Source organism: Colletotrichum aenigma, assembly GCF_013390185.1.
Source record: "Colletotrichum aenigma strain Cg56 chromosome Unknown KSG_Cg56_contig05, whole genome shotgun sequence".
NCBI lineage: Eukaryota > Fungi > Ascomycota > Sordariomycetes > Glomerellales > Glomerellaceae > Colletotrichum > Colletotrichum aenigma.
The window spans coordinates 4705929-4732556 of record NW_023500911.1 but is presented as its reverse complement, the minus strand read 5'-3'; the positions used below and the strand labels follow the sequence as shown (position 1 = coordinate 4732556).

The following is a 26628-nucleotide window of genomic DNA, read 5'->3' as shown; positions in this document are numbered from 1 at the left end:
ACCCAGCACGTTGCCTAAGATTGAAACCAGGTTGGCACTGGTTGGCGTCACTTGGCAGTACGCCATTTTCTTGGAACCCATATGCACTTCGCTCTCGGCGCACCACTCGTAGTGTATACGGATCTAGACCGCACCGAACACCGTGTTGTCGTTCAGCCAAAGTCATGTCATCCAGCCCCATCAACCCCACGAAGGACCTCGCATACGGCTGGGCAGACTGACCGATGGAGAGTGCAAACGCGGGGCCCCTCAATGAGATGACTTCTCCCCACCGACCGAACCCCCTTTACCCCGGATGGAGACGGGACGCAGCCCACAAGACGCACCGACAAGATGCGGGCGCCCTAGAACATCTGTGGCGCCCGACGAAAAAGCATCATATCGGTCTTCCTGCCTATCTGGTCTGTTTGGTCCCTATCATCACTGGACAGACGATATCAAGGTCTACCTCGAGTCAGAAGGCCGCATGGCCAAGACATTTCCTGCCATCCATCTTGAGGTCTCCGGGGATTTTCTCACCCTCGTCCGGCAGTCTTTATTACTACTCAGTATGACAACAGGGGGAAAGGATTCGTCTTGGATCGACACCAGCTTTCGCCAAGCTGCCGGGGAAGAGAACAAATGTGACACTATCCGCGCTTGGTATTCTCTTGGAAGGCGTCTTCTGTAGCACAACTCCAACAACCAAAGCTTCTGCCGACGCTGAGAATAGCAGCTAGCCGACGTACATTCAGCCAACCGCTTGCTTGTGCGCTCCAAGAATAAGATCGCGGACGCTATCCGTCTGGGCAAACCCATGGGATCATGGATTGTCGGAACATGTCGGGCATGACTTGGCAAAACAAAGAAGAAGGTTTGTTGTTGGCGTGAACTGGTGTGGGTGTCCCAAATGTGACCAGACCCATGCTCCCAGCCCAGTCGATCGCGAGCACGACATGGGAGCACGGCGTGGAAGGGAGGTCAAGCTCCTTGTGCTCGACGTTCCATGAGCTCAGAGTCTGGGCATCTCCACCATGTATGACTACATAACAGCCCCCATCCCGACGACTGATAACACGAGTTGGGATTTGTTCTTCATGTTGCTCTGTTCTCAGCGACGCCAGCGGTAGCCTCGTCTCAGTCAATTCATATCTCCACGTTCTCAGCCTGAAGACTTCTGCGAAGTCTCGCAAACTCTCCCACAAAATGGCACCCACAAACTCCGGCAACGACCACATCGTCGATGATGACGGCAAGGGCAAAGACGTCGAGCCTCAATTCTTTGAGGACGAGAACCCTGAGAAGCCTATTCCCAAGACAAATGGGAAGATGGACTACTCTGGTGCTCATGAGAAGACCGACCCAAAAGAGATTGCGCTTGTGAAGAAACTGGACCGATGGATCATGGTCAGTATCCACCCCGCCATTTGGAATAGCTTGTGCTAACTCTTAAGCAGCCGATGCTCTGGTCTATGTACTGGTTGAATGTGAGTTGGGTTCTACTATGTTCACTGAAGTCTGTGTACTAACCCGTCTTTTCAGTACCTCGATCGCAATGCGATTGCGCTGGCGCGTCTCAACGACCTCGAAGAAGATCTGAACCTCACCAGTACTCGTACGTTGCGGGCACCACATTTGCGCTTCTGTCCCTCAGGCTAAAACCGATTTACAGAATACCAAACTTGCGTTTCCATCCTCTTTGTCGGATACATCTTGTAAGTGTTGCTAGCATTGCTTACTCAAACAAGCGTGTCTAACGTTATTCAGAGGACAGATTCCTTCCAACATGTTCCTTACGCGAACCCGACCCAGTCGTTACATGGTATGTACGCATTCTGTCGCCGTTGGGTACGAGTGCTCATGGGGGTGACAGGGAATCATGATGATGCTGTGGGCCGTCGTCAGTGCCCTGACTGCTGTTTCCAAAGACTTCACCGGCCTCCTCTTGACACGATTCTTCTTGGGAGTGACCGAGGCCCCATACTACCCCGGCGCAGTATACCTCCTCTCCCTGTTTTACACTCGTAAGGAGGTCGCTACACGTATCGCGATCTTGTACACAGGAAATATCCTTGCGACGGCCTTCGCTGGATTGATTGCCGCAGGCATCTTCTATGGTATGGATGGTGCTGGAGGTCTTGCGGGATGGAAGTGGCTTTTCATCCTGCAGGGTGCTGTCACCTTCGTCATCGCCGTCGTCGGCTACTTCCTCCTGCCCGACTTCCCGCAGAACACGAGATGGTTGACCCAGGAGGAGCGCGACCTCGCATACAACCGCATGGAGCTTGACACCGTCGCCAACAAGGGCGAGACAAGCACCTGGAATGGTCTCAAGCAGGCCGCGAAGGACCCAATGGTCTGGATCTTTTGCGCCATGGCTCACATGCATCTTGCCGCCAACGGGTTCAAGAACTTTGTATGTTTTGGAAAACAGAACGATGAAATGCGCTGGTACTGACAGACCCCAGTTCCCTACGGTCGTCCAGACTCTCGGTCTCGGCACTACTGTGACTCTTGTCCTCACCTGCCCGCCCTACCTCATTGCTGGCGCTGTCACCATCGCCGTTTCATGGTCGTCGGGCAAGTTCAACGAGCGCACATGGCATATCACCATTTCCAAGGCTGTTGCAATTATCGGGTTCGCTATCGCGCCCGCTACGATGTCAATGGCTGGTCGTTATGTTGCCATGTGTATTTTCACTATTGGTGAGTGGAATCTTTGGAGATTCAAAGGCGTTTTCTGACCCATCTACAGGTACCTACGGTGTCAACTCCTTGATTCTCGGCTGGTGCGGTAGTGTCTGTGGCCAGACGAAGGAAAAGAAGGCCGTCGCCATTTCCATGGTCACCATGATCATGAATATCAGCTTCATCTGGACGCCGTACCTCTGGCCCAAGAGCGATGAGCCCCGCTACGTCATCGCCATGGCGAGCAGTGCGGCCTTCAGTGCGGCAACTGCCATGTTGGCTTGGGTCGCCAGGGTCATTATGATGCGTCGCAACAGGAAGCTGAGGGCTAGCAACGATGAGACGACCGTCTTCTATGTGTACTAAGCGGATGAATCAGGGCGCCCGTTGAGCGCCGGGTGGCTGTGACAATGGGACAAAGCTATTTAAACGGCCTAGACTCTTTGTGGCTTCACCGCAGCCTAGCTGGGATAATTGGATCAAAAGACAGAACTTTTAGCTCGACAGCACAGCCACAAAAATGCCATGAGAAGTGTTACGAATAAACCACATGAATGAACTTTGAAACCTCCAGCAACGGAGGAGAACTTCAATGGGCACACCAGTATCGCTCTCGAAATGAGATACTCTCTGTCGGAGCGAAACCTCCGAGCCATCGGGACATAGATAGGCGGTCGTGCAGCTGTGTTTGTCGTGTTCAAGATTGAAGTTGTGCTAAGTGTAGTTGCCTGTTGGCTTGGGAGATGTCAACTTGCAAATGATTAGGGTTAGAAGAAAATCTCTCACCTGACTTACAAACAGCTGCGATGGATCTGCAGACTTGTTCTATCAGCATTCCTTGCATGAGATCGCCAGTCAGCAAGCTTGCCGTGCCGTATAAGTGCAGCGATCTACCTCTGCAGGGCAATCGATGTTCCCGTTTGGGCAGCTTTTGTGGCCTACTAAAGGCCCTCGCATCTTTGGGCCAAGACCAAGAGACGTAAGCACAAAACGCTTTGAGATCTTCAACATTCAATGAGATGTTTTAATTTCGGTGGTAGAATGTTGAGTTTCCAGGGAAAGGCTACAAAGGAACGAACAATATCTGTTGCGATCGCCAACAGATACATAGATCATGATACCTTGTAGATATCTTTTGCCAAGGCGACCGTTCCTCAAAGCTTCTGTCCTGTCATGGCCTCAACGGCTGCAGGCCGAGCTTGGTTTCACTTCCAGGCTTGGCTTGTGGATGCAAACCAGGAGCGCCTCCCCATTTGCTACTAAAACCAAAGGGAGGAAGTCCCCTGATATAGAAGAGATCACCGAGTTGTACGTTGAGCAATATCTGAGAGACATGGTTATCAGCCCAAGTCAGGCTGTTAGAAATGACTGCATACTCCATCGAGGTTGCACTGACACCTGCCTCCAACCAAATGCTGCCACCGCCCCTTGGAAAACAAACGGCAGTGATTAATTATGATGATCGCGAACCCCATATGCTGTTGAAAGCACGCTTAACTTGTTTAACCGAACTAGGAGTCTTTCCACGCATCGAACATGCCAAACTTCTACTAGCCGATATTCAACGTGGTTGCCTGGAATGGGTCCAGACCGACCGCCGGTTTAATTCGCAATGGACCCTGCAATGAGCGCATGCAGGTCTCCATGTTGAATGCCACATAGCCGGAAACATGACTCCATCGCGGAAGCATCGAAGGAAGAGATCCCTGGAATCAATAGGACTTCTCACTGGGAGGGAACATTTCCATTGGGCCTTTGCCGAGTAAGGTGCGTCACACTGCCGACCAGAGGAGAACTTCGGCATTGACCGAATCAAAGAATTCGGCAATGGCAGGGGAATGGCGCCCAAGTGGACTCGTTCGATGCCCCTAAAACCCCTAGCTCTCACCTAAGCCGATTCCGACTCGACGAACTACCACGCACCTCAGGCATTTTCCTTGCAAATATCAGCCCTACCCGCCCCAAGATCCTGGATCACCCAAAGAAATTTCCTCAAAAAGACTCAATTCAAGCCTTTGGGATGTCAGCAACCACGAAAACATCGGCGACGGATTCCGGGTCAGCTCCGGCTCCCGCGCCGGGAAAGGGGACCGGAAAGGCACCGGGCATTTTAACATTTGCGGTGGACGGCCGGCCCCGAGCCAACCGGACCAAGAACACAAAAACAAGATCAGGATGCGTCACATGCAAGTAAGTAGCGCTTCGTCCGCACAATGCGCTCGACAACATTAGTCGAATGCACCTGATAGAAGACTCATTGACAACTTGTAGAAAGCGGCGAATACGTTGCGATATGGCGAAGCCCTCATGTCTCAACTGTGCGAAATCCAAGAGAACGTGCGAGGGCTACGTCCAGAAGCCTGCCGCAGCCGACTTGCCCAAGTTCCTAGGGGAGAGGCGCACAATTTTAATCAAGCCGAATTACGAGGCAAATCTTTTCACCGACCAGCTTCAAAAAGACCATTTCCATTACTGGCTCAATTTCACCAAGGAGTTTACGCTTTTTCCGACAGACCTGATGTCACACATGATGCCGCAAATCGCACGGGATGAGCCTGCGATTCGGTATGCGGCCTTCGCGATCGGCGCTGCGACTATGGTGAACCACAGTCGACAAGACCGAACATCAGGCAATGGCAAGTTCACGGAGGAAGCGTATAAACACTACGGCAAGGCCATCCACATCATTAGACACGGCGACCAATCCCGACGAAGCATTCCTCGCGCGTTGTTGTCATGTTTGCTCTTCGTCACTTTCGAGTCTCTCCAGGGCAACCACAAAGCCGCTCTGCAACATATGAATCACGGATGCAACATGCTGGACCAAGTTATCAAACAGGGAATATCTGGGGAGTGCCCACCAAAGCTGGTCGAAGAGGTTCAAGCGGGGTTCCGGCGCTTCACGCTCTTGTCGTGGAGCCTCAACGGGTTCCATCCACCAGAGACCGAGTCATACGTGCCGTGGTGTTGTCGGGGAAGGCGAAGTCGATACGCCATTGACGAGATGCCGCCGGCATTCAATGACCTAAGAGAGGCACAGAAGTGGTGGGAAATTACGCAACATCACGTTATTTACAAGTCGGGTATCAAGTCCGGATTCGCATTCGAGGGACTTCAGCGGAATAACCCCCACCCGATGACACAAATCACAGCGGAGACTTCGAAGACATATCTCGACATAATGGAGAAATGGCAGGTCCGATTCAAGCCTTTGATCAAGGATGCCATACGACAAAGAGCATCGAACCCACAAAAGTATCTGCAGATGTCAAGTTTGCGGCTTTACTATCTGTCATTGGGATTAGGATTCAAGAGCATGTACTATCATGATCTTGACTAGTTGGCAGATTCTACTCCTGCCTTCAAAACGATAGTTTCCTTGTGCAGGATAGTCATGTCTGGACAGCACCATGGCTCAGACGTCGAGAAGGAGGTTTTCACAGTGGAAAGCAGTCCAACATGGCCACTAATGATTGTTGGTGTCTTTTGCGCGGATCCAGAGGTGAGAAAGGACGTGAATCAGCTCATGAGAGAATACCCGAGGCGGGACGGAATCTGGGACTCGAGAGCGTTTGATGCGATTTTGAGATCCACCGAGGCTTTGCGAGAAGTGAGCGCTGGACATATCGAGGCGTGTAGGTCGATCCTCGATAACAAGCAACTCATCTTCGGAGAGGACGGAGTCAGAAGAAGGACGTATGAGCCAAGTGCCCAGGATGGTACGTGGCGAGTAACGTTGGAGCAGAGCACGCCGTTGGATGCTGGGCAAGAATCACAGTTTGTCTTGAGGTAGTGACTGTCCAGGAAACCCCAAAAAACATTCGCTAATCCTATTCGTAAAGGTCAAGATCCTCATCATTTAGTGCATTAGTGATCCAACCACTAGCACGTAGAAGTCCACAAGGTGCTTCATGCCGGCTTGCCACAGGTTTCGCTACTTGCACTCAACATTCTCCGTATTAGTGGTGCAATCACCAATCCACAAGCTATAGCACTGTAGGCATTGTAAACATATGTTCGTATACGAGTAGCTGGAAGCACTGGTTAGAAATGGATGACAAACTCGCTTCACAAGCTGGAACTTTGCCTAGTTCAAATTTTAACCCAGGCATTCCTCCTAGCTAATGCGCGGCGTCTTGAAATTGGAGCGAATGTCTGCCATATACTTCTAATCCGTGCCGATGTTGAACGTCTCTACCATCCAAATTACACGCAGGATATGCCAGAACTGTATTCATTCTTGAGCTATCTTCAAAAGCAACCACTCTGATGGAAGAGTGTTGTCTGTTCATTTGAGATACCTCCGTGTAAAGCTTAAGCATTGTCATAACAGCCAACGATATGATCATCAGCTATCCTCTCAATTACTTTCATGGTGCGATTCAATTTACAGATAATACTTTGATCTCCTTGTCAATATCGAGACTTATTGCACTACCAGAGAGTTCTAGATGCGTTTTGCTACCGATTTCGCTTGAACTAACATCAGAAGCATTCATAAGAACTGGAGAATAATCAGTTATGATCATCTTGTTGGTCTGTCAAAATTTCAACGCAAAGAAGAATTTTCCCGTCATAAGAGACTTTACTCCTTATCAAGGTCTGATGCCTACCTAAGAAGCAGATTGGGAAGGCATGACAAGGGCAGTGTTAGTCTCTCACACCATATGTAAACGTATCCTTAGGCACTAGAGGCATAACGGTGAAGAAATTCTTGAATACTAACATAGATAACGTCTGCCATTCATGGCTGAAACGCCTATCGGCTACATACATGAACTTTGTCCTCGGACTGTAAGCAGAAAATATCTATCATGTTGATCCTTGAACGAGAAAGAAACTTGACATTCTTGTTCTGTCCAGTGGATCGAATGTGAAATCAAAGCAAGCCGTTTGGTCTTATTCAAGAGTCGGGACGTGTTGAAATTATTTGATCTAGGAGGTACGAGGTGATTAGAGCCCGATTGTTGACTTCCGATGAGTTCAAATAAACCGGCATGGGACAAACAGAATAGCATATCGTTATGAGGGAAGTCTGAACAAATCAATGTATGCTCTGAGACAGTATTCGAAGAGGCACTCGCTATTTCGCCCAAGTATTCTCATCAGCTGTCTCTTGGTCTACGTCCCGTCGTTAGAGAAAACTGGACTCCCCTGAGATTTGATACCATCAGGTCACTGCATGACGTGCTCAATACCACACCCCACTACTTAAGAGACACCCGCCTGCCCAGGCTGTCGGACTCAAGCTTATCTCAACATCTCATTTTCAATTTGCAACACAAGCTACCAGTAAGGAAACCAATGACGACTGGAACGATTTACGCTAGGCAGGAATCGACATCGGTGACTCACCTGTGAGAGTACCTTGCTTCGGTATGCGCCTGGACACCAAAACTCGCTCTGGTACGCAGGAGCTTTCACCGCATTGATAGTAACGCCCCCTTAGGTTTGCCTGCGGCATTAGTATGTTGCTTATTCGGTCACCCGAAGCTGTGTCTGGAAGGATTACGACGATAAGGTGGATCGGAAAGCATCCGGCACGTCAAGAATTGCTTTTCCTTCGATGAAAGAAACGTGAAAGAGGGAATACAACGGGAAAAAGGAACAGATGGGACGATAACGACCAACTCACTCGCCGAAGCCGACAACGCACAACGAAGGGAGTTGAAAATTTTGCAGACGCAACAGCGAGGAGTTCAGCGCTCGCACAAGGCTCGGGAGGAGACGCGAAAGCAGGAAATGGCAAGAAGGAAGAATACGACTGAGAAGCGGGAAAACGGAGTCGTGAGCCGGCATGGGGCACAACAGCCTATCAAGTGTCAACATGCAACAGTAGGCTGCACAACGAGTGCCGACGTCACCCCCTCCTCGTCAAGCCAGCAAACCGGGCAGTCAGCGTTTGGAATCGAGTGTCACGAGCAGCCTCGGGTGCAGCGTCAACGATCATGAATGGCGTTGATCCCTCTCAATGTCAAACCGATCGCCTGTAACGCCCCAAACCATGCCAGTGCTACGTGAGCCTGGCTGAGTCGCGAATCTGGAGGCGATTGGAGCAGCCGTGTTCGACGCTATTTTCCTTGGAACCCTGAGTTGGGCCAACACCTTCTCTTGGATGCATGTCATAACTTTTGCCGAAATTTCCTTCGTCATAAGATGTGCTCGCTTGGTCTCTTCCAATTTCCTTTCTGTCTGGCGGCTTTATCCTGAGAGAGCTGCATGCTTCCAATTCGACTGGATGGCCAGATAGCCTTGGACCCCTTCGACCATCTGGGACGGATATTGTTTTTCGGACCGGAGTGTTCTCAAAGCGAGACCCCGGCAACCTCTCCACATGACGGTGGAGTCTCAATCTCACCACAGACCTCTCTGCCGTCAAAGCCGCCAGGCGAGATGAACCTCAAGACCTCTTCAACCTTCTCGTTTATCGTCGGACCTGAGGGGAAGCATGGTAAAGCAAGACATCGTCAATGGCTGAATATCAAGGTCCCCAATCACGATCTCAGAAAGGCTGTCAACGCAAGCTGTGGCGCACAGAAAATAGGTCCTGCTCAACATTGAGCCACCAAGGCACAAGTGGCGATGCGCTACGATCTCTACAGGAGATGTGGTTGCAGAGAAACTGGTGGTTCGAGGAGAGAAATAGCCGGCTGGCTCGGCCGATTCGTCGAGCCACATCGCCGGCGCATCCCTGCACCGCCCCAGCAAAAGGGCCGGACTGGGCCTTCTGACCAGCCAGAGCCCTGGGTTCAACAGTTCGAAGTCTTTGGACAGGCTCGTCTGGTTTATTAGCTTTGGTTTAGAGTTAAATCAAAGGCGACAAACCGCCGGAGAGGCCTCGTCTTGCTCGTCTATCAGCTCTCGCCAGACCTTTCGCTGTCAGAGTTGACAGAATGACACACCGAAACTTGAAAGCTGACAGCAGGAAAAAAGGAATACATGTGAATGAAGCAGCTGTCAGCCATGATTCGTCAACATTGATGCACACCAATGCCACAAAATCAGATGCTTTTCTTTCCTTCTTTTCGCGTTGATTTTTACCCTGCAGGACGCATGTTCGCCTCGGCAGGCTTGCAACTTGGTCAGGGGTACCCAGGCACTCTCTTCCGAGTCGGGAATGGCTTCGTGCGGGGGAAATTGGCACCTCTCCAGACAGCCAGTGCTGCTCCCCTCCCTTCTCCAGGTCGGGACGGCCACAGAAGCGGGCGGCCCTGGCCAATCAAGCCCGAACATGACAAACGGATGGCACCCAGGCGGACTGTGATGGAGGGGGCGATCGTTGGCTGGTGGCCGCGCTGTTCCTGCGTCTGCCCACCTCTCTCTTTCGCATTCTCGTTTTGCCCTCTCTTCATTCGCCTTTCCAGAGTGCCATCCGGGCTAATTCTGGCTCGTTTGCCTCTCGCAATACGAGCGAATATTGTCTCGGCAACGCCTTTTTCCCTGGTACCTGAGCTTGGACAACCATGGAGGCAGCTCTTTGCTGAATGTGGGTGTCCCCATTGTGCACATCTCTGGACCAGCCACCTTCAGCCAAAATGCCCAATTGACTTCCCGACCGGAAACTTTGTGCTGCGTCAGACGCATACACACAATCATGGATTTCAGCCATCGGTTCATCTGAGCTGAGGTGAGCTGAAATGGACTTTCCGCACAGTCTTTTCGAGCTTAGCTGTGCATCTTTTGGTGTTTTCTCCTTCACTCATCGAACATGCAGAGAGGAACCCTTAGTTTCCACCCTGTCATTGAAGCCAAGAAATCTTTCCGCTCGCCCCCAGTCACCCCGGATTTTCTCAGCCCAGCAAACGGAGGAGGAGAGCAACACCCGGACAATCGGCCTCTTGACCGAGACCAGCAAGTATTATCCGCCATCGAGTCATCGATGAGCGTAATTGAATCAACATTATTCGTCCGCAGAATATTTCCAGGTCAATTACGGCGTAGCACGAACGGTCATCTGGGGCCATGAGCAATCTAGCCTGTTGGACCCGAAATTGCACCCGATCCAATGCAGAAAACCAGCTTCCAAACACTGCAAGGTGCTGGTCAATCTGCATCATGCTACACCCTTTCTAGGGAATCCATCTCCTTCTTCACATGTCCAGCGAAATGAATACCGAACGAACGAGTGACAGGAAGAGGAAAACGGCCCTGCGCAGCATAGTCAATCCTTCCACTCCTTTCCCGCCTGTACCATACGCGCCGCCGCGGCAAGGCGGTCCAAAATCCTCGCCCGGCCCCCGACCTGAGATGATGCCCGTCCCCATCGGACCAGACTGTCCAATCTGGCAGTGGATCCGGCTAGCCCCCTTGTTCTCTGCAACCCTCGCCTCCCCTCCATACGATCAGGTGTGAGCAGTAGCTCGGGGATGCGCGGGGAACTAACAGTATCGAGCCGTTGTCACTCGATTCTTTTTCATCATATCGTTGCAATGCATGCAAGTTCCGTCCAGCCCAACAACAACGTTGCTGATGGGCAAGGATGAAGGCTCCCAGCTCGTTCAACCCCCGGGTTTGCCTCACTCCATCCTCGTGGTCACAGGTCCCTTTGCTCTAGCTCAAGCCTGCTCGGTGACTTCTCCCTACCTACTTCGTTGAGTCCGTCCTTTTCCCAGCTCAATGCGGCCGGCCAACCAGGTTCTCGCAAACCTTCTCCGCGATTGACCATCTTTTCCACACCTGAGCTCAAAGTTCCCGCCTGCGCATCCACGCATGCACACCGGAGTGCAACCACCCTTCACTTCCACCTACATAAAGCCCTACATCCCGCAGCTTCTTCCAATATTGAATCTCTATCCCTCTCATCCACACTCGCTTGTCCTCATCAATCGACACCCGCTGTCTTCACTGTATTACTATCGCCATTAACTTACACACGTAATACCCAAATCACAACCACCGTCAAGATGAAGTACTCTTTCGCCATCGCCGCCCTCGCCGCCCTCGTCGTGGCCCAGGATGCCTCCATCATCCCCGAGTGCGCCCGCGACTGCTTGAGCAAGGCTACCGCCTCTGCCACCAGCTGCAAGGAGGGTGACTACGCTTGCACCTGCAAGCCCGACAACAAGGCTGCCATCCAGAGCGCTGCCACCTCCTGTGTCATCGCCGCCTGCGGTGTTGACGTTGCCGTCAGTATGTTACACCGTCATGCCCTATCCCAACTGGCCCATAGCTAACCCCATCACCAGGCGAGGTTATCCCCGCTTCCGAGAAGCTTTGCGCTGCTGCTGGCTCCGGCTCTGCCAGCTCTGCTGTCTCCTCTGCCGCCTCTGCTGCCAGCTCTGCTGCGTCCGAGGCCTCCTCCGCTGCTCCCTCCGTGAGCATACCCACCTCCGCCAGCGGCTCTGTCTCCCTTCCCTACAACACCGTCACCGGCACCGAGCCCGCTGCCACCACCACTGTCGCCGCGACCACCACCAAGGCCGGCGGCAGCAACGCTACCACCACTGGTGCTGGCAGCGCTTCCACCACCCCCGTCCAGGCTGGTGCTGGTGCCCTCGCCCCCATCGGCGGTCTGGCCATGCTCGTCCTCGGTGCCCTCGCCATCTAAGCGGCGTAGAGAACCGTACGAGTCGTATGTCCGCACAGCTATGAGAATGGTTGGGTCGAATGTACGCCAGTTGATGAGAAAACGGCGTGACGAAATGGCTCATGGGCTGATGTTGTATGAGTAATTCACCAACAAAACTTGGGATGCTCGGCGCGGCACCCTTGTTCTACATTCGGACGTACTGGGGCCGGGCGTGTAGTTCAAAGCAATAAAAGCAGCCTGGTATATAATATTAATACGTCTTTTGATCTGACTTCACGATTTACTCATTCTTTGGTGAAGCCATCATTAATGTGACACGCTCATCGGACCAAGGTCCGTCTTCCTTGAAGGTCAACACACCACTGTTGAAAAACATCAGTCAAGAACTCGTCCAATCTCCTACCTACATGACCAGTGTCACCGCCCACCACCCTGCAAGAACAGCCCATCCCATCTTTGACAATCCGTGCGTCCTTGCGCTCAGACTATGAGGCGCGTCCATCAGGATATTGGCTTGTTTGTCAACGTCAGGGCACTTGCCATCCAACAAATCCTGCATGCTAGACCGTTTCCGCACAGCCGCCTTGCCGTCCGGCATGCACTCTCCCGCCTCGTACCCGCGACGGAACTGCAGCGCATTGGCAAACATCCGCGCCTTCTGGTCCGTCGTGAACCCGTCCTGCGGAGTGTTGCCGCGACATGAGGAGTACTGTTTGACGCGTCAGCCCGTTGCAACTCATCTTCAATCGCACGTGGGTGATGCCGAAACGTCGGAAACGGGGATCGCTTACACTCATGTAGTTGTTTATCTCAACCGCGCTCCCTCCAGAGCAAGGGACTTGGGAACATTCGTAAACCACGTCTTTCATACCCGATGTTTGCGTCGCGTTCGTCAACCCGTCCTGGCTGGCGCACTGAGCCCCGACATCGCCAAATGTGTGTCCCAACCCTAACCAGTGTCCGACGTCGTGAACGAGCGTAGTAGAATCTCCGCCCTGGACATGCGCGGCCTCAATCACGATGCCGTCATTCGCGTCCAAGTTCTCGTTGGGAAAGGTGGCGTACTATCCGTGACAGGCGCGACAAGTTAGCGTGAACTCCTCCCTTAGCCAGGGCCGGTCGCGAGAAAAGGGGCAACGCTTACGCTATTGAGATCGTCGTTTTGGCTCCCGCGAAGCCCGTTCACAAGCCACACTGTTAGAGTGAGCTTTCCCGGGGCACGGGTGCGCTGCTGCCAGTCTTGCAGTTTGGCTTCTCTGCGTGTGGTGACGGACCAGTCTTCGCCGGCCTTGGGCTCCCACCAGTTCAGGGACATGTAGCGAAAGTTGATCTTGATTGCGCCTAGCGCTTCGTTGAGGACGTCGACCTTGCACATGCGCTGTCAGCTCTCGCGGAAGTCTCGGAGATTCGACGACTCTCTCTCTTACCTGGGCTTTCACTCGAGACTCCAGCTCGTTGGGTCTGTCGGCGGTTGATGTGGCTCTCATGTAGTGGAAGTAGACTCCAACCTCCAAAGAGTCGACAGCCTTGCAATTGTCAAAGCCACGGAGATCTCTTGACAGGAGAGGGACATAGCTCAGAATCTCGTCGACGACGCTGTTTCTCTTCACTAGACTCCTTGCATACTGTGTCTGGCACTGAGAGATGCTAGCGGGTATTGCGATCCTTCCCATGTCTACCGGTGCAGGGTCCTTATTGACGAAATACTCAAAGTAGGCTGTCTCCAAGATAGCTAGAGCCTTCGCATTCTTTTGAGATATAGCCTTTTCGGGGACGTTAGCGGTCAACTCAGCGTTGAACTGCTCAAGCGTAGAAGCATCTGGTGGCGTAGGTGTTTTCGATTCAGGCATCTTCTCGACAACGGACTGGTTGACGTTTGAGAATCCATCAGAGGGCTGAGCGGAGAAGGACACTGTTGTTGCGAGGTTCGGTGATGACGGCGAGGCGGTGGCTACACCTGCGCCGGCGCCGGCACCGGATCTGTTTCATGTCAATCTCTAGGGCCTGGCAATCGTGAAGTAAAAGGCCATACGCGCTTCCCGATCTACTATCTGTGCCATTGCCATTGGAAGGTGAGCCGGGTTGTGCTGGCCCAGTTTTGCTGGTGGTTAAAGCAGCGGATGCAGCTCCGGTGCTTGTCGCCCCTCCTTGGACAGAGATGGACGGGGCCCGGGTGGCCTGCGGGTTGTTAGAGTTGTCCGGGTTTACGTTGACGACACTAGGTGACGGCGAATCGACTGTCCGGTCGTTTCCCTTCGAAGAGGCGGCAACTTGCACAGCTTCGGATGTCGCTTTGGGCGAGTTTCCTGGCGTCTTCGGCACAGGTTGACTTACGGCAGCGGTTGTTTCTTGGGGGTTTGATCGGGCGGAGCTGGCTGGGGGTGGGACATCTACATCTGATGCAATCGGATCAGTCTAGAAACATGGGGAAAATGGCGCTGATTGCACTTACTGGGCGAACTAGCTGACGCGGGCGGCCTCGCGACTGATGATGCTGGAGCGCTGGCTGCTGAGGTTTCCGGCTGACGTGCCTGAGAGGAGGCTGCCTCTTGTGGTGGGGAGGGCGTGTTGCTTTGCGCCCAAGCTGAGGCCGCCAAGGACACAATTACAAGAAGTGCTTGCGAAGGCTTCATAGCGGCAAATAGGTTCCCTCAGAATCTGATGTTCAGGAAAGTGCAAAAAACAAGATTCAAAAAGCTCATTTTGGGTAGGACGCAGCACTGCTATAAGAGAACAAGATCTCGGTTGTAGCTCAATAGCTCGCTGGGTCATAAGAAACCTTTACAGGATGTCTAAAGAGAACAGCTGACCTGAATAAGCCACGATAAGCGAGGGGGAAGAGCTGCAATACATGCAAGCGGAAGGCCTGAGTCAAAGAAAATCATGAAGCCAGTCCAAAACCTCGACTTGTGGCTTGAAGAATGCCTGCAGCAAATTTTAAACTCCAGCCACCAGCATTGGCAATGGTTCAGCCGCGGCGCAGTGGGCTAACTCCGAACATGAGTGTTGGATAGCTTCTTGGCAGCTGAACAAGGTCACCTGAGGGCTGGTAGTTTTTCACTGTATGATAGATCATAAGGCGGCAAACTGCGAAAAGAAAGTGAGAAGGGAAAAGGTTTGCTATTCAGCGTGCGATAAAGCACTGTCTAAATCGACATGGCGTTTGGCAGGCGGCGTGCTAGGCCGTTATTGCAACTTGTTGATTACCACAAAATCCATGTATTCCCCCTCGCAATTGCCAGTTTGTATGCCTGAACAGACCAACCAGAAATGCGTTATCCCTTTACCAAGGTGTTCATGATGTCCGCATTGTTGGTTACAAATGCCATCCATCCAGGATTTCTGTGTCATTATACATAGTCAAGTCGAAATAATGCACTTGTCTTTGTCCGCCCCGGCCGAAGTTCTCAGAGGTTATGTTGAGAAGGGTAGCCGAAGTTGTTGATGATGTCAGGTTCGTTAACCCAGGGAAAGCATCGTCGATCAATTTCGAAATTTCCTGTGGGGTGTAAAAGTCGGCGCCCTTAGCTTCGATGTTCTTCTGGAAGAACGAAACGTATTCACGCGTGTGATTGACGTCAGCAATAGCACTGAAGGTATCGGCTGACAATGCATGGCCAGGGATGACGATATTAGGTCCGAGGCCCGCGATGAAGTCGAGAGTGGTGAGCCAAGACTCCGTCAGGGCAGGTGTGAGAAGGTCGGCGAGCCAGGCATGCATTTGGTGCCCGTAGACGACGTCGCCTGCGATCAGCGTCTTGCTCGACGGAATCCAGAAAGCAGACAAGTCGATCGTGTCGCCACCAACGTTCTTGAGTATCTCGATCGGGCACTTCTCGTCACCTGGGAGGGTGAAGAAAGAGAAGTTGTAAGCGGTCGGAATCGCGGGGACGGGGGCGATGACGCCAGGACCGTAGGCGGCGGACCAAAACTCAGTCTAAACAGCGAAGATGTTAGCAATAGCCCTGTGACATGTCGAGCGAATGCTTGCCTTGTTGAGAGCCTCATTCTGGATTCCACGCACTGTCTCAGGCGTAGCGTAGTGCTTGGCGTCGGGGAAGTGTTCGAGAAAGGCCTTTCCGCTCAAATAGTGATCGGGATGATTATGTGTTGTGAAGGCGGCCAGTAGAGGCTTGTCAGTGGTGTTTTTGACCCAATCAGCCAGGTCTTCGGCGGCAGAAACGGCGAGGGGCAAGTCAACTATCGCAGCAGCTTGAGAGCCAATGATCAGAGTTGACACAACATCCAGCGAAAATCCCGGGCTGATGTGACTTTCGACCCTGAGATTGCAGTCGCATGATGCCATAACTGGCTGGGACATTGCCAACAGGGCGGTGGAAATAACGACGCTGGTGAGCATGGTGGCAGGCTTCAAGCTCTGTACGGTGTTTGGTAGTGAGAAACTTGAGTGAACTTTGCTTCGATGTAATGGGAGCACCAGCAGGCAGGCCCAAAAGTCTTATTTATCTCAAGAATTGTATTTACGAAGAGTCCGCTCATCATTTTGCTTCCGGAAGCTGCGCTCAATATTGCGGGTGATTGAGTCAACTCGGATGTAGTCCGAAAGCACGGGACCATTTTGTTTCCGCAACCACCCTTTCTCTCCCGATACGTTCATTTAGGTATGAGCTTGAAAGCTACGGTGATTAGTTGATAAGCCGGCATCAAAACCTGAGATCAACCTAATACATACATCCGATCATCAAGAATCCAGATGATTGCCCTGAGTTGAGGGATAGTCTAGTTACCCTAGGTATGCGTCTCATGCCCAAACATTGCAATTGCTGAGCCTCCCGGCCCACATGCGATGATTTCCGCTCCATCGACAGAGACTTGATAAGGATAAGGAGGCAAATGCGCGGGCTGGAAGCGATGAAGATTCTTGTTTGAACATTGGAATGCGTTGACTGCATGGTCAGTGATAGGGACACGATGAATCTCATCGCGCATATTACCAATTGAAGCCGTCAAGTGAAGCTTCCGGAATCAGAGTGGGTCGTCAAATTACCAAGTGTGCTGGAGTCATACTTTCTAGCTTGGCGCCTCCACTGTTAGGATGTAATCAGGTAGATAAGTCGCTCCTTCCACGCTCGAGAAGGCAGGGCAGCCGTGAAGGTCAGGTGGGCATAGTTGCCACAGGCCAACGACAGCGTGAGATTCCATTGAGAAGATGGAGCGCCCTTGGCCAACCCTTCGGATCCTTTTTCCTCTGGTTCAGAACGGACTTTGCTTTTGAAAGCAACCGTAGATAAATGTCCAACTCTCCGCTGAAGACTCTGGCGTGAATAGCTAACTAACTGCTACTCGCTCGATGAGACCTGGCATCTCGTGTTCCGCGAAAGAAATTGCGATCTTATGCTCAATGTCACTACATTGTCCTGCGGATTGCCCTAACTCTCATTCCATCAACTGGCTGTGCGGTAATCTGTCGAGACTTTCAATGGTCAGCGAGCGTGGGTAGTTGAGCATTCCAATCTTACATTGTAGACATCCGACTCAGTGATGTGCCTTCCTTTCGCGTCCAGCAGTGGATCGCCATTTGCTCTGAGAATAGGACTGCCCAGTCCTTGCTTAACGAAGTCGTATCGGCCGACAAGAACGACAAGAATCACCTTGGCCTCAATATTGGCTAGTTCTTGCCCGACGCAATTCCGAGGTCCCCTCTCAAATGGCCTCCAAGATGAGGGGGAGATGTGACCGTTCTCAAATTTGGCACCGGCTTCGGGGTCGGTAGCTGACACATCAAGCCATCTTTCCGGGACGAAATAGTCCTTTGTTTCCCCGTAGACCTGCGGGTCTCGATGGGTCAAGTAATTGCAGTTGTATAGCATCAAGTCATCGGCGCAAATACGGCTACCATCAGGTAAAACCAAGTGGAATCCGGTTGCTGGAGGGGAGTATCTCGCTGTCGCAGCTGGAGGATGCAACCGCAAAACCTCCTTTATGACCGCAGACATGTACTTCAGCTGAGCAACGACCTCTTCTCCGCCTTTGTCAATCATTTCAAGGACATCTAGATCAGCACTCTGGCCGAAAACCTGATCTAGTTCGTTCCGCATGCGCGCAAGTGTTTGCGGATTGCTTGAAAGCTCATACAAGGATCATTGTAACAAAATGCTTGTCGTGTCGTGCCCAGCGAACAGGAACGTCTTTAATGCGCTAATGATGTCGTCCATAATGGGCTGAGTGAGGACATTGATGTCTTTCAGGCTGAGGGCGAGGACACTGCGACTTGTCGCGTTACTATCTGCTTTGTAGAGATCGAATTTCCGTCGAACAACGTCCCCAAGAATGGTATCCAAGGCCTGTGCAAGCCGTCGTCGCTCCCAGCGTACACTGAAAGAAGGCAGTAATGATGGAGAACCGTCGTCACGGTACGTCGCGGCAAACCGTTTGTAATTTTGGATGAAGTCATTCTGAAGTGCGTCTGGGTCTTGGGCATGGAGATCTTCGTCCATAGTCACAGCTCCTAAGTTTTGATCAGCTACATCTCCTAGTGAGCTTGAACAGGATCTGAGTACCGATTATATCGAACGTGACGTTAGTACAGGGGGAGGACAAATCAAAAACATCTGCCTTGGCCGCATGCTTGTCTAAAATCTGCACGAAGATCTTTGTTTTGTCGAGGACAACCGACAACAAAGTCATCAAATACTTGGGCGCAAAGCCAGGATTGAAGAGTTTGCGCAATGTCTTCCAGTGATGACCCTACTCAGCCAATGTCGTAAGTACAATCCACTGTTTCTGATACTATTGCCACTCACAGATTCCCAAATCAACGAATGGTCGCCAACGGGCGGCAGATATTCCTTGAACAAAGGCGACTTCGGTAGGCTGTAAGGCCATAGCTGGGATTGCTTCGAAACCTGCTCAGCTACGTCATGGTTTCTGATCAGGAGCATGGGTTCGTTCAGTGGCCAAAAGTCAATGAATAAAACCGGAGGGTTGCCGGCTTGCTCCATGAGGTCGCCAAAGACCGGATCTGAACAATCATTGGTCCATCGGTGAAATACATACCAATGTCTCCATCAATGCGGTCTCGATCTTTATGGACCTTGCGAAGAGTTTGGAGATGCCCCCAGACGAGGGATAATTTCAGCTGAGGAAAGTTTGCATATTTGCGGAATCGACGATAATGTAACTTGTAATACAGGTAAAGACAGATGATAGGTAGGGCTAAAAATGGCAACATTTTGCCCCAGAGTCCAGCAATACTGTGTTTAGTTGGCAAGGCAATAAAACGTGATAGGCCAGGAAGGGTACAGTCCGTTGCGTTGATAGCGTCCGCCCCCTAATTTTCAGCCTTAAAAAGGCAAAAAAAGGGGCTTTTTACTGAAAACCACTAAATTACCCTAAACTTCACACCTTTATAACTCTATGCGTACGTAATGCGCTGTTACGAGCGGGTCAGGGCAACCAACTGTGGCACAAAGCAAAAGCTTCGGTAATGACAAATCCGTTGTCATTATCCCCTGTTCTGCACTATATAGTCACAAGCCTACAGGGACCAACTGTAGCGATCGTAACATGCGCGTAGCTAAAAATTTAATTAATTAGTTTACTAGTTAAAGGCTATTTAATAATATATTTCTTATTTACGCGTATTATATATATAGAGAGTTATAAAAGTGTAAAGTTTAAGTTAATTTAAAGGGTTTTTAAAGCGGATACTATAAATACTATATATAAGGGGTTTCGTTTTTTTTTTGTATTATGTTTAATATTTACTAACCTAAACCCCCCCTAAAACCCCCTAAACTTTATACTTTTATAACTCTATACGTATATAGTGCGCGTAAATAAAAAATATATTATTATATAGCCCTTAATGTTACGACCCGTTATGCATGGATAACAGTTGACCGACCCACTTAGGCGTCGGGCGGCTAGAACAGGACATTTGTACTCTGCAGGATCATGGGAACAACAGGGACTCACTCGGAACGGAAGAACTATGGTGCAAATCACGTGACGATAAGATAAGACTGAGCAGGTGGTGTGGATCACTGAGCGCTCAGCAGTAATTACTGAGCGCTCACTGATACCTAGTTAGGAATCAGTAGCAGGACAAGAGGAACTGTTTGGAACTTGTATATAGTATGACCCTGAGCCTGGCTCATGGTCAGACTTCCATAGCTCTTCAGCAATCAACTTAGTATTCATCCTCACGGATACTCTCAGCTTACCTTCACTGCGAATCACTTGTTGAGTCTAAGACTGATCACCTTGGCCTCTGAAGACCCGATCTACTGCAGCCTACGAACTACGACCTACGACCACGACCCAGTGTACTGTTAGAACGTATCAATCCCCAGCTTCTGTTAGCAGACCCTACTGTCGGATAGCTGACCGTAACACTTAACTAGTAGACTAATTAATTAAATTTTTAGCTACACGTATTACGTATATATAGAGTTATAAAAGTGTGAAGTTTAAGGGGTTTTAGGGGTGTTTTAGGCTAGCGGAAAATTTTCTTTCCGGGTCAAAGTTAGGGGCGGACTGTTACGGTCAGCTATCCGACAGTAGGGTCTGCTAACAGAAGCTGGGGATTGATACACTATAACAGTATACTAGGTTGTGATCTCAGTTGTAGATTATAGGCTGTAGTAGATTAGGTCTTTAGAGGCTAAGGTGATTAGTCTTAGGCTTAATAAGTAATTTGCAGTGAAGGTAAGCTGAGAGTATCTATAAGGATAAATACTAAGTTAATTACTAAAGAGCTATAGAAGTCTATCCTTAAGCTAAGCTTAGGTTATATTATATATAAGTTCTAAACACTATCTTTTATTTATTTTAAGATAATCACCTAAGTATGTAAAGTGATTACAATTAGTTAGCAAGATTAACTAATTACTAAGCGTTTCCTTTTATACTCTACTAATTATTTCCTTATCTTATCGTCATATAACTTATACTATAGTTCTTCTGTTCTAAGTGAGTTCCTGTTATTCCTATGATCCTGCAGTATAAATGTCCTGTCCTAGCCGCCTAACGTCTAAGTGGGTCGGTTATCTATTACCCTTGTTCTCAGGTCGTAACACGGACGCTGTCAACGCAACAGACTGTATTATAGTGCAACTTTCTCAAAGGGAGAACTTAGATTTATATGAACTTGATTTGGAAGCAAGTCCCGCAGAATTGATCAAGGGTGCGCTGAGATTGATGCAGGTTTCGCATACTCACTGGTCGTCGGATTCGTATAACCACAGGATGTCGGGTTCGTATTGCCACTGGATGCATTGTACGGATAGCAGCAGAGCAGTCCTCTTTGCACGTACCACTTGCAATCCACATGTGCAGCCTGTTGGCTACGCTGAATGGTGTCCATTACGGTTGCATCAAGCGGATTACGCGGTGGAAAACACGGATTAGCGATAGGTCAGGAAGTAAAACGTAGCTGATGAAGGATGGGGGTGGGGTTTGATCTACGCTCAAGACGTCCAGGGCTGGAATTGATTATCGTCGGGGTCCGAATAGAGTCCGCCCAGCGGCCCAGGGACATCTCTATGGTCCCTCATTACTCGCCGTTAAGCTTCCTTAACCGATAAAGTAGCGTCTAATGGAAATATAGGGGGCCGTTGTGACTTTACAACGACATACTGAAACCACTGTCAGCTTTCAACCAAGCCAATAGTACATGATGAGGTATTGATACTGCGCCAATCATCGCTTTTGTACTACAAGCTCTTGATCTGTCTATGTGATGGATGAAACAAGGAGCCGCTATATTCCCCGCTGCAAAACCTCGGCACATACCTATTCGCAGAAAATTCAATAATTGATCTGCGATTACCCCCCCAGTGGAAACATTTATCTGGTGAACGTTCTAACTTATGGCCGAAGCATGATGAATGGCAGACTTTGACGGCAGGTGCGCGTCTTAGCAATTGTTGTGCATATTGCAAAGTTCAGTAGCCCGGGAGTTCGCATGAACTGACACACAACCTATATGGAGGGCCGCTCATCGAAAGCCCAACCAGGACTTCTTGGTAGCTGAGTATGGCTACGTATGCAAAGCAGGTCCTCCACACTTTCAATAACACCTGTAATGACATTCCGTCTTTGAACGGCAACTTCTGACCATGTCCCAAGTAGTTCTGCTTTCTAAGTGCCATTTCTTGCTGCCTTGTCTCCCGTGCTCTATTGCACATACGATTACCTCAACAATTCCACAATTGAGATAGTTCGCTCATAACATATGGAGCCGATCTGCGATCAATTGAAAATGCTACGACTCATATCATGAGGTCGTTCCTGAACGGTCGGGTCCTAACGTCAGATGCCGATGAGCGGCCTAACCAACGTGAGGAAATCTTCCACATTACTCAGGAATATTTCAGGCTGTTCCAATGCAGCGAAATGCCCTCCCTACAAAGACATTTAGCAAGGTTGAGGCAACACGATAAAAGGGACAATGGAGACCTTACCTTCTCATTTCGCTTGTAGTACACCAAATTTGGATAAGCTTTTTTGGCCCATGCTTCGGGCATGAGAATGTTTTCCGATGGAAATACCGAGTATCCCAAAGGTTTCGCTTTGGAAGTTGGAACATTGAACAACTTATTTTCCACGGCGGCTGCCGCCATGGGTCGATATGGGTAAAGGTTGCGTGAGAAAGAGTTCGTATGCCAATAGAAGGTGACCAATGTGAGAATGTTGTCGAGCGATAGGGTATATCTGTGGTCTGGCCATTCGATGAGCTTTTCCCCGATCCTGCAAAACATTTAGTCTCATACGTTTCGCCTTGAAAGATCTCAAACTCTTAGAAGCATCTGTTGACGTCGCTAATGAAGTTTTCGTGGAAAGCCTTACCAGGACAACGCAGCAAGCGGACTCGAAGCGAGAACAAGCCCGATCGTCGATGGCCTCAATCCGTGTTCGAGAATGTAAGATGATCCATTAGCACTGAAATCGTACATGTGCTGAACATGTTCAGTTTCCGTCGCGGTAATGTTTGCATTGCTGAGAATTTCCTTCAGAGATGAGGGCGCCAGCATGTTTACTTCAGTCTAGTCAGCCGCAAAGAGCCGATCAATCATACTTCCAAGCTAGCTTACTGTGAAATGCTTTGCATTCAGGATATGTTGCCGACAGTATCCTGGCAATAAAGCTCCCGATATCACCTCCTTGGACGACATAACCCGAGGCGAAACCAAGGCTTCGCATCAGCTCGTTCATAAGTCTTGCTGCGTCGCTTAATGTGAGCTCCACATCCGACGGACCTCCAGAGAGCCCGTAGTGTGGCAAGGACGGTATGATGACATGGTATGGGAGTGTGTCCGCATTGTACTTTGAAGTTAGGATGTCCAAGACTGGGAGAAATTCTATGACCGACCCAGGCCACCCATGTAAGAATAGGAGAGGTAAAGCGTCTTTTTTCTGGGAAAAGAGGGCAATGAAGTGAATGTTTGTGAGACCAAGATTGTTGTCGTCGATTAGGATGTTGAAGTTAGGGAACCTATTGATATGGTTTTCCTTGTCCCTCCAATCAAAATTAATCCATGCCTCCTTGGCCTCTGCAAGCCATGATCTTGTGGTGCCGAGTTGGATGTTCTGGTGCCGGTTATACCAGTCATCTGCGACAACGTTGGAGGCTGACAGTGAGGTTTGAAATCTCTCTAGTTTGTCTGTGGTAACATGAAAGTTGAATTCTGTTAGGTTTGCGGATAGGTTGAGAGGAATGGAGCTGAACAGGGTGGCCGAGCCTGTTGTTGCCAATAATGCAGCCAAAGCCGGCAACTGAAACATCATGATGTCGACCGTGTAATAGTTTGAAGATGATCAAGTGTTTTGATTTGAAGTATACCTTAGAGTTTTTCAATGCTTTTGAATGGAACGATGTCAACATTATGAAGCACTGAGAGAATCCCGACATACCGAGACGCGAATCAGGTATTTCTGTTCGGAGCGGTAAGCTGCCATCGAAATGGCTCTCATAAGGATGTAAAGTTCACCCGGTCTAATCTTTGTCCCGTTTCTGTTGGCGTGACATCAATCGGGTTATTTTCCGACGGAGCCGGTCAAGAATTGAATCGTATCCGAGCGTACGCCCGGGCCGGCGTCCGGGACGGAGGACTTTCGGTACCTATCTAATCTGTCGTGATTCTATCATGACAGGTCATAATATCTTCGAGATAAGGAAGGAATAAATTGCTATTTCGAGAACATCATGTAGTGCGGGACGGGATATCGAGTGATCAGTAATCCCAACAATGCGGTTGGAATATTGCGCCGACTCTGAAGCTATGGGACTATTGTGGAGCGACGGAACACACGCACATTGCCCGGAGTCTATCTGTTAGACCTAGATAGCGCCGTTTTTTTATTTCCCTTGAGTCAGTATCCACACGTATTTGTAATACTCCTTTTACCCCTAGTCTCTTCGCAGGGTGGGCGGGTCACGAGTTTGCGCTGGTAGTAAAGCTCCTTTCGATAAGACGAACGTTGAATGCTATCTGCATACGTCTTGTCCGCATTTTGATGAAATTTCTGCTCACGTATTTCGGCCTCATGAGTTGGGAGGTGTGATATTATTCGCTTTCCCTGCGGTTATCTGGGCTGCTATGTTGGTGACTTTGTCAACGCCTGTCATAATGTGCACAGACGCACAGGAGTGAAAGGCCCTCACTGTCTAGGGGGAAATTTCTCGATAGACGACCTTTGTATTTGGGGCAAATCTGAGGCTGAGACTTCGAATTTGGGAAATGTAGGAGTAATGCCATTTAGAATATGAGATCGAAGTAGATAGATGCCGCTTGACGCCAGTATGTCAAATCAAGGGCCTCGCCAATTGTTTCTCAGAATCCATTCTTCAAACGTGCTGGCCTTGACCCCAAGATCTTCCCATGAGCAGTCATCCACAGGGTTCATTGTCCCGTAGCATATATTATCTCTAGGCGCATGGGCAACCCATTGCACCATTTGCCGGATGTCCTCTTTAAAGCCCTGCCCGGCCACGGAAACAACAGTAGAAGTCCAGTCCTCCAGACCAACACTTTCAAAGCGAGCGGGAATGCCTGTCATACTGGAGAAAACACTGGCCAACTCTCCGAAAGAGATCTTGGGACTTCCGATGGGATATGTCTTTGATGCAGTTTTAGATGTTCCCGCTATCAGTACAGCTAGGTAAAACAAGGTTAGCAATTCCAACTCGATCCCAGCGGTGTCACATACATACCGCGAACAAATATCCCGACATCGTGCCCTACGTCTACCCATTCACAAACTGTCGACTCGGGAACTGCAGCGCAAAATCGCACTGTACCATCGTCTGTTGCATACATCAGACATCGGCCTCTGCTTGTTGGTGAAAGTTTCTTACCATCTCGGCGGCAGTAATTAGGCCATTGAAGGTTGTCGTAGAATAGCCCTATTCAGTCCCATCAGCCAGCCCTTGGCAACATGACTTATCGTAGGAACTCATAATTCGCCAGCCTTACCCGGTATCAGGGTTGTGACGGCTGGCAATCGCTCTCTCGCCCACTTGTCAATCCGTGATTTGAAGTCAAAATGGAACACCTTGCTGTAGCGCCTGTTGCTAGCCTTCTCGATGTTTGGCAAACTACTGAAGATAAAATGCTTGACGCCGGTCTTTTCAGCGGCATCGACAATATTCCGCCCAGCCTCGAGCTCGCGCCGTAGATCTTCCTCTTTGTGGTACATTGTTCCCGCGACGAAACTCTGCGTCATGGCGAAAACGCCGTAGGAGCCTTCGAAAGCCTCTGCCAAACTCTTGCAGTCATAGACGTCGCCACGGGTAAGTGTAAGCCTTCCGTGATGGCCGACCAAAGCTAAAAGGTTTCGAGCAGCCGGGCCATCTGGATCTCGGGTGATCGCACGGACATCGAAGTGGTGAGGTGCGTCTAGAAGGGCTTTGATAACACCTCGACCTTGGTTTCCTGTGGCTCCAAGTACTGCGATAAGCTTAGGCTGTTCTTGATCAAGGGCGGCCATTGTGTCGTGCTTTGATGGGTTTCTGGTTGGTCTAAACAAATGGAGGATTCATAATGATTTGCTTGCGCATTTAAGCAATTGACAGAATCATTCATCGTCAAAACAATTTGTCACCATGGACGTCTTCTCGTCAAGCGGGGCCGTCGGAAATGCAGTCTCTCCGGCCCTGACGCGCGTGAATCACATTGATGGCTCAGCCTCCACCGCAATGCTCCACCGTGTTAATATGCCGTCGGCATGATGCGGTGTTTGGAAGGGTTGTCAGCTCCTCAGGAGGCACATATGGTCTCGTTTGGCGTTGGGATGTCGAAGAATCTCAATATGTTATTCATAGTGCAGAGCATGTCCGAACCAATCACGACTAGGTTTTAAGTCTGACACACATAAACTACGCAGATCTTCCCAAACAGGCACACACAAATCCATGCTTGTTATTTGAACGAATGACTCTTCCGAAGAAGGATTCTTCCCTGAAACCA

The 26628-nt window shown here is 50.1% G+C and overlaps 8 protein-coding genes across 8 annotated transcripts; 2 read left to right on the top strand and 6 right to left on the bottom strand.

The window, feature by feature from the left end:
* Positions 1–1185: 1185 nt before the first annotated feature.
* Positions 1186–3033, top strand: CGCA056_v008908 (putative transporter; the record flags this gene model as incomplete). Its single annotated transcript, XM_037324155.1, has 8 exons — positions 1186–1386; positions 1437–1466; positions 1522–1594; positions 1652–1694; positions 1747–1801; positions 1853–2395; positions 2448–2685; positions 2735–3033. 8 exons carry the CDS (start codon positions 1186–1188, stop codon positions 3031–3033), a joined length of 1482 nt encoding a protein of 493 aa, XP_037178222.1.
* An 8537-nt stretch (positions 3034–11570) lies between these two features.
* CGCA056_v008907 (uncharacterized protein) lies at positions 11571–12214 on the top strand (the record flags this gene model as incomplete). The annotated part of the gene is made up of 2 exons (XM_037324154.1): positions 11571–11796; positions 11853–12214. 2 exons carry the CDS (start codon positions 11571–11573, stop codon positions 12212–12214), a joined length of 588 nt encoding a protein of 195 aa, XP_037178244.1.
* Positions 12215–12476: 262 nt separating this feature from the next.
* On the bottom strand, positions 12477–14829 carry CGCA056_v008906 (Extracellular metalloprotease; the record flags this gene model as incomplete). The annotated part of the gene is made up of 7 exons (XM_037324153.1): positions 12477–12558; positions 12604–12905; positions 12988–13260; positions 13341–13562; positions 13624–14176; positions 14229–14592; positions 14649–14829. The coding sequence occupies 7 exons, from the start codon at positions 14827–14829 to the stop codon at positions 12477–12479; spliced, it is 1977 nt and encodes a 658-aa protein (XP_037177903.1).
* Positions 14830–15512: 683 nt separating this feature from the next.
* CGCA056_v008905 (uncharacterized protein) lies at positions 15513–16556 on the bottom strand (the record flags this gene model as incomplete). The annotated part of the gene is made up of 2 exons (XM_037324152.1): positions 15513–16133; positions 16221–16556. 2 exons carry the CDS (start codon positions 16554–16556, stop codon positions 15513–15515), a joined length of 957 nt encoding a protein of 318 aa, XP_037178675.1.
* Positions 16557–17564: 1008 nt separating this feature from the next.
* cyp-13B1 (putative cytochrome P450 cyp-13B1) lies at positions 17565–18255 on the bottom strand (the record flags this gene model as incomplete). Its single annotated transcript, XM_037324151.1, has 2 exons — positions 17565–17630; positions 17677–18255. The coding sequence occupies 2 exons, from the start codon at positions 18253–18255 to the stop codon at positions 17565–17567; spliced, it is 645 nt and encodes a 214-aa protein (XP_037178674.1).
* Positions 18256–18297: 42 nt separating this feature from the next.
* Positions 18298–19158, bottom strand: stcS-7 (putative sterigmatocystin biosynthesis P450 monooxygenase stcS; the record flags this gene model as incomplete). Its single annotated transcript, XM_037324150.1, has 3 exons — positions 18298–18665; positions 18718–18904; positions 18961–19158. 3 exons carry the CDS (start codon positions 19156–19158, stop codon positions 18298–18300), a joined length of 753 nt encoding a protein of 250 aa, XP_037178672.1.
* A 3313-nt stretch (positions 19159–22471) lies between these two features.
* epoA-5 (putative epoxide hydrolase) lies at positions 22472–23944 on the bottom strand (the record flags this gene model as incomplete). The annotated part of the gene is made up of 4 exons (XM_037324149.1): positions 22472–22564; positions 22624–22909; positions 23009–23198; positions 23254–23944. 4 exons carry the CDS (start codon positions 23942–23944, stop codon positions 22472–22474), a joined length of 1260 nt encoding a protein of 419 aa, XP_037178671.1.
* Positions 23945–24970: 1026 nt separating this feature from the next.
* Positions 24971–26149, bottom strand: NMRAL1-6 (NmrA-like family domain-containing protein 1; the record flags this gene model as incomplete). The annotated part of the gene is made up of 4 exons (XM_037324148.1): positions 24971–25317; positions 25374–25466; positions 25518–25565; positions 25636–26149. The coding sequence occupies 4 exons, from the start codon at positions 26147–26149 to the stop codon at positions 24971–24973; spliced, it is 1002 nt and encodes a 333-aa protein (XP_037178673.1).
* Between the last annotated feature and the right edge of the window lie 479 nt (positions 26150–26628).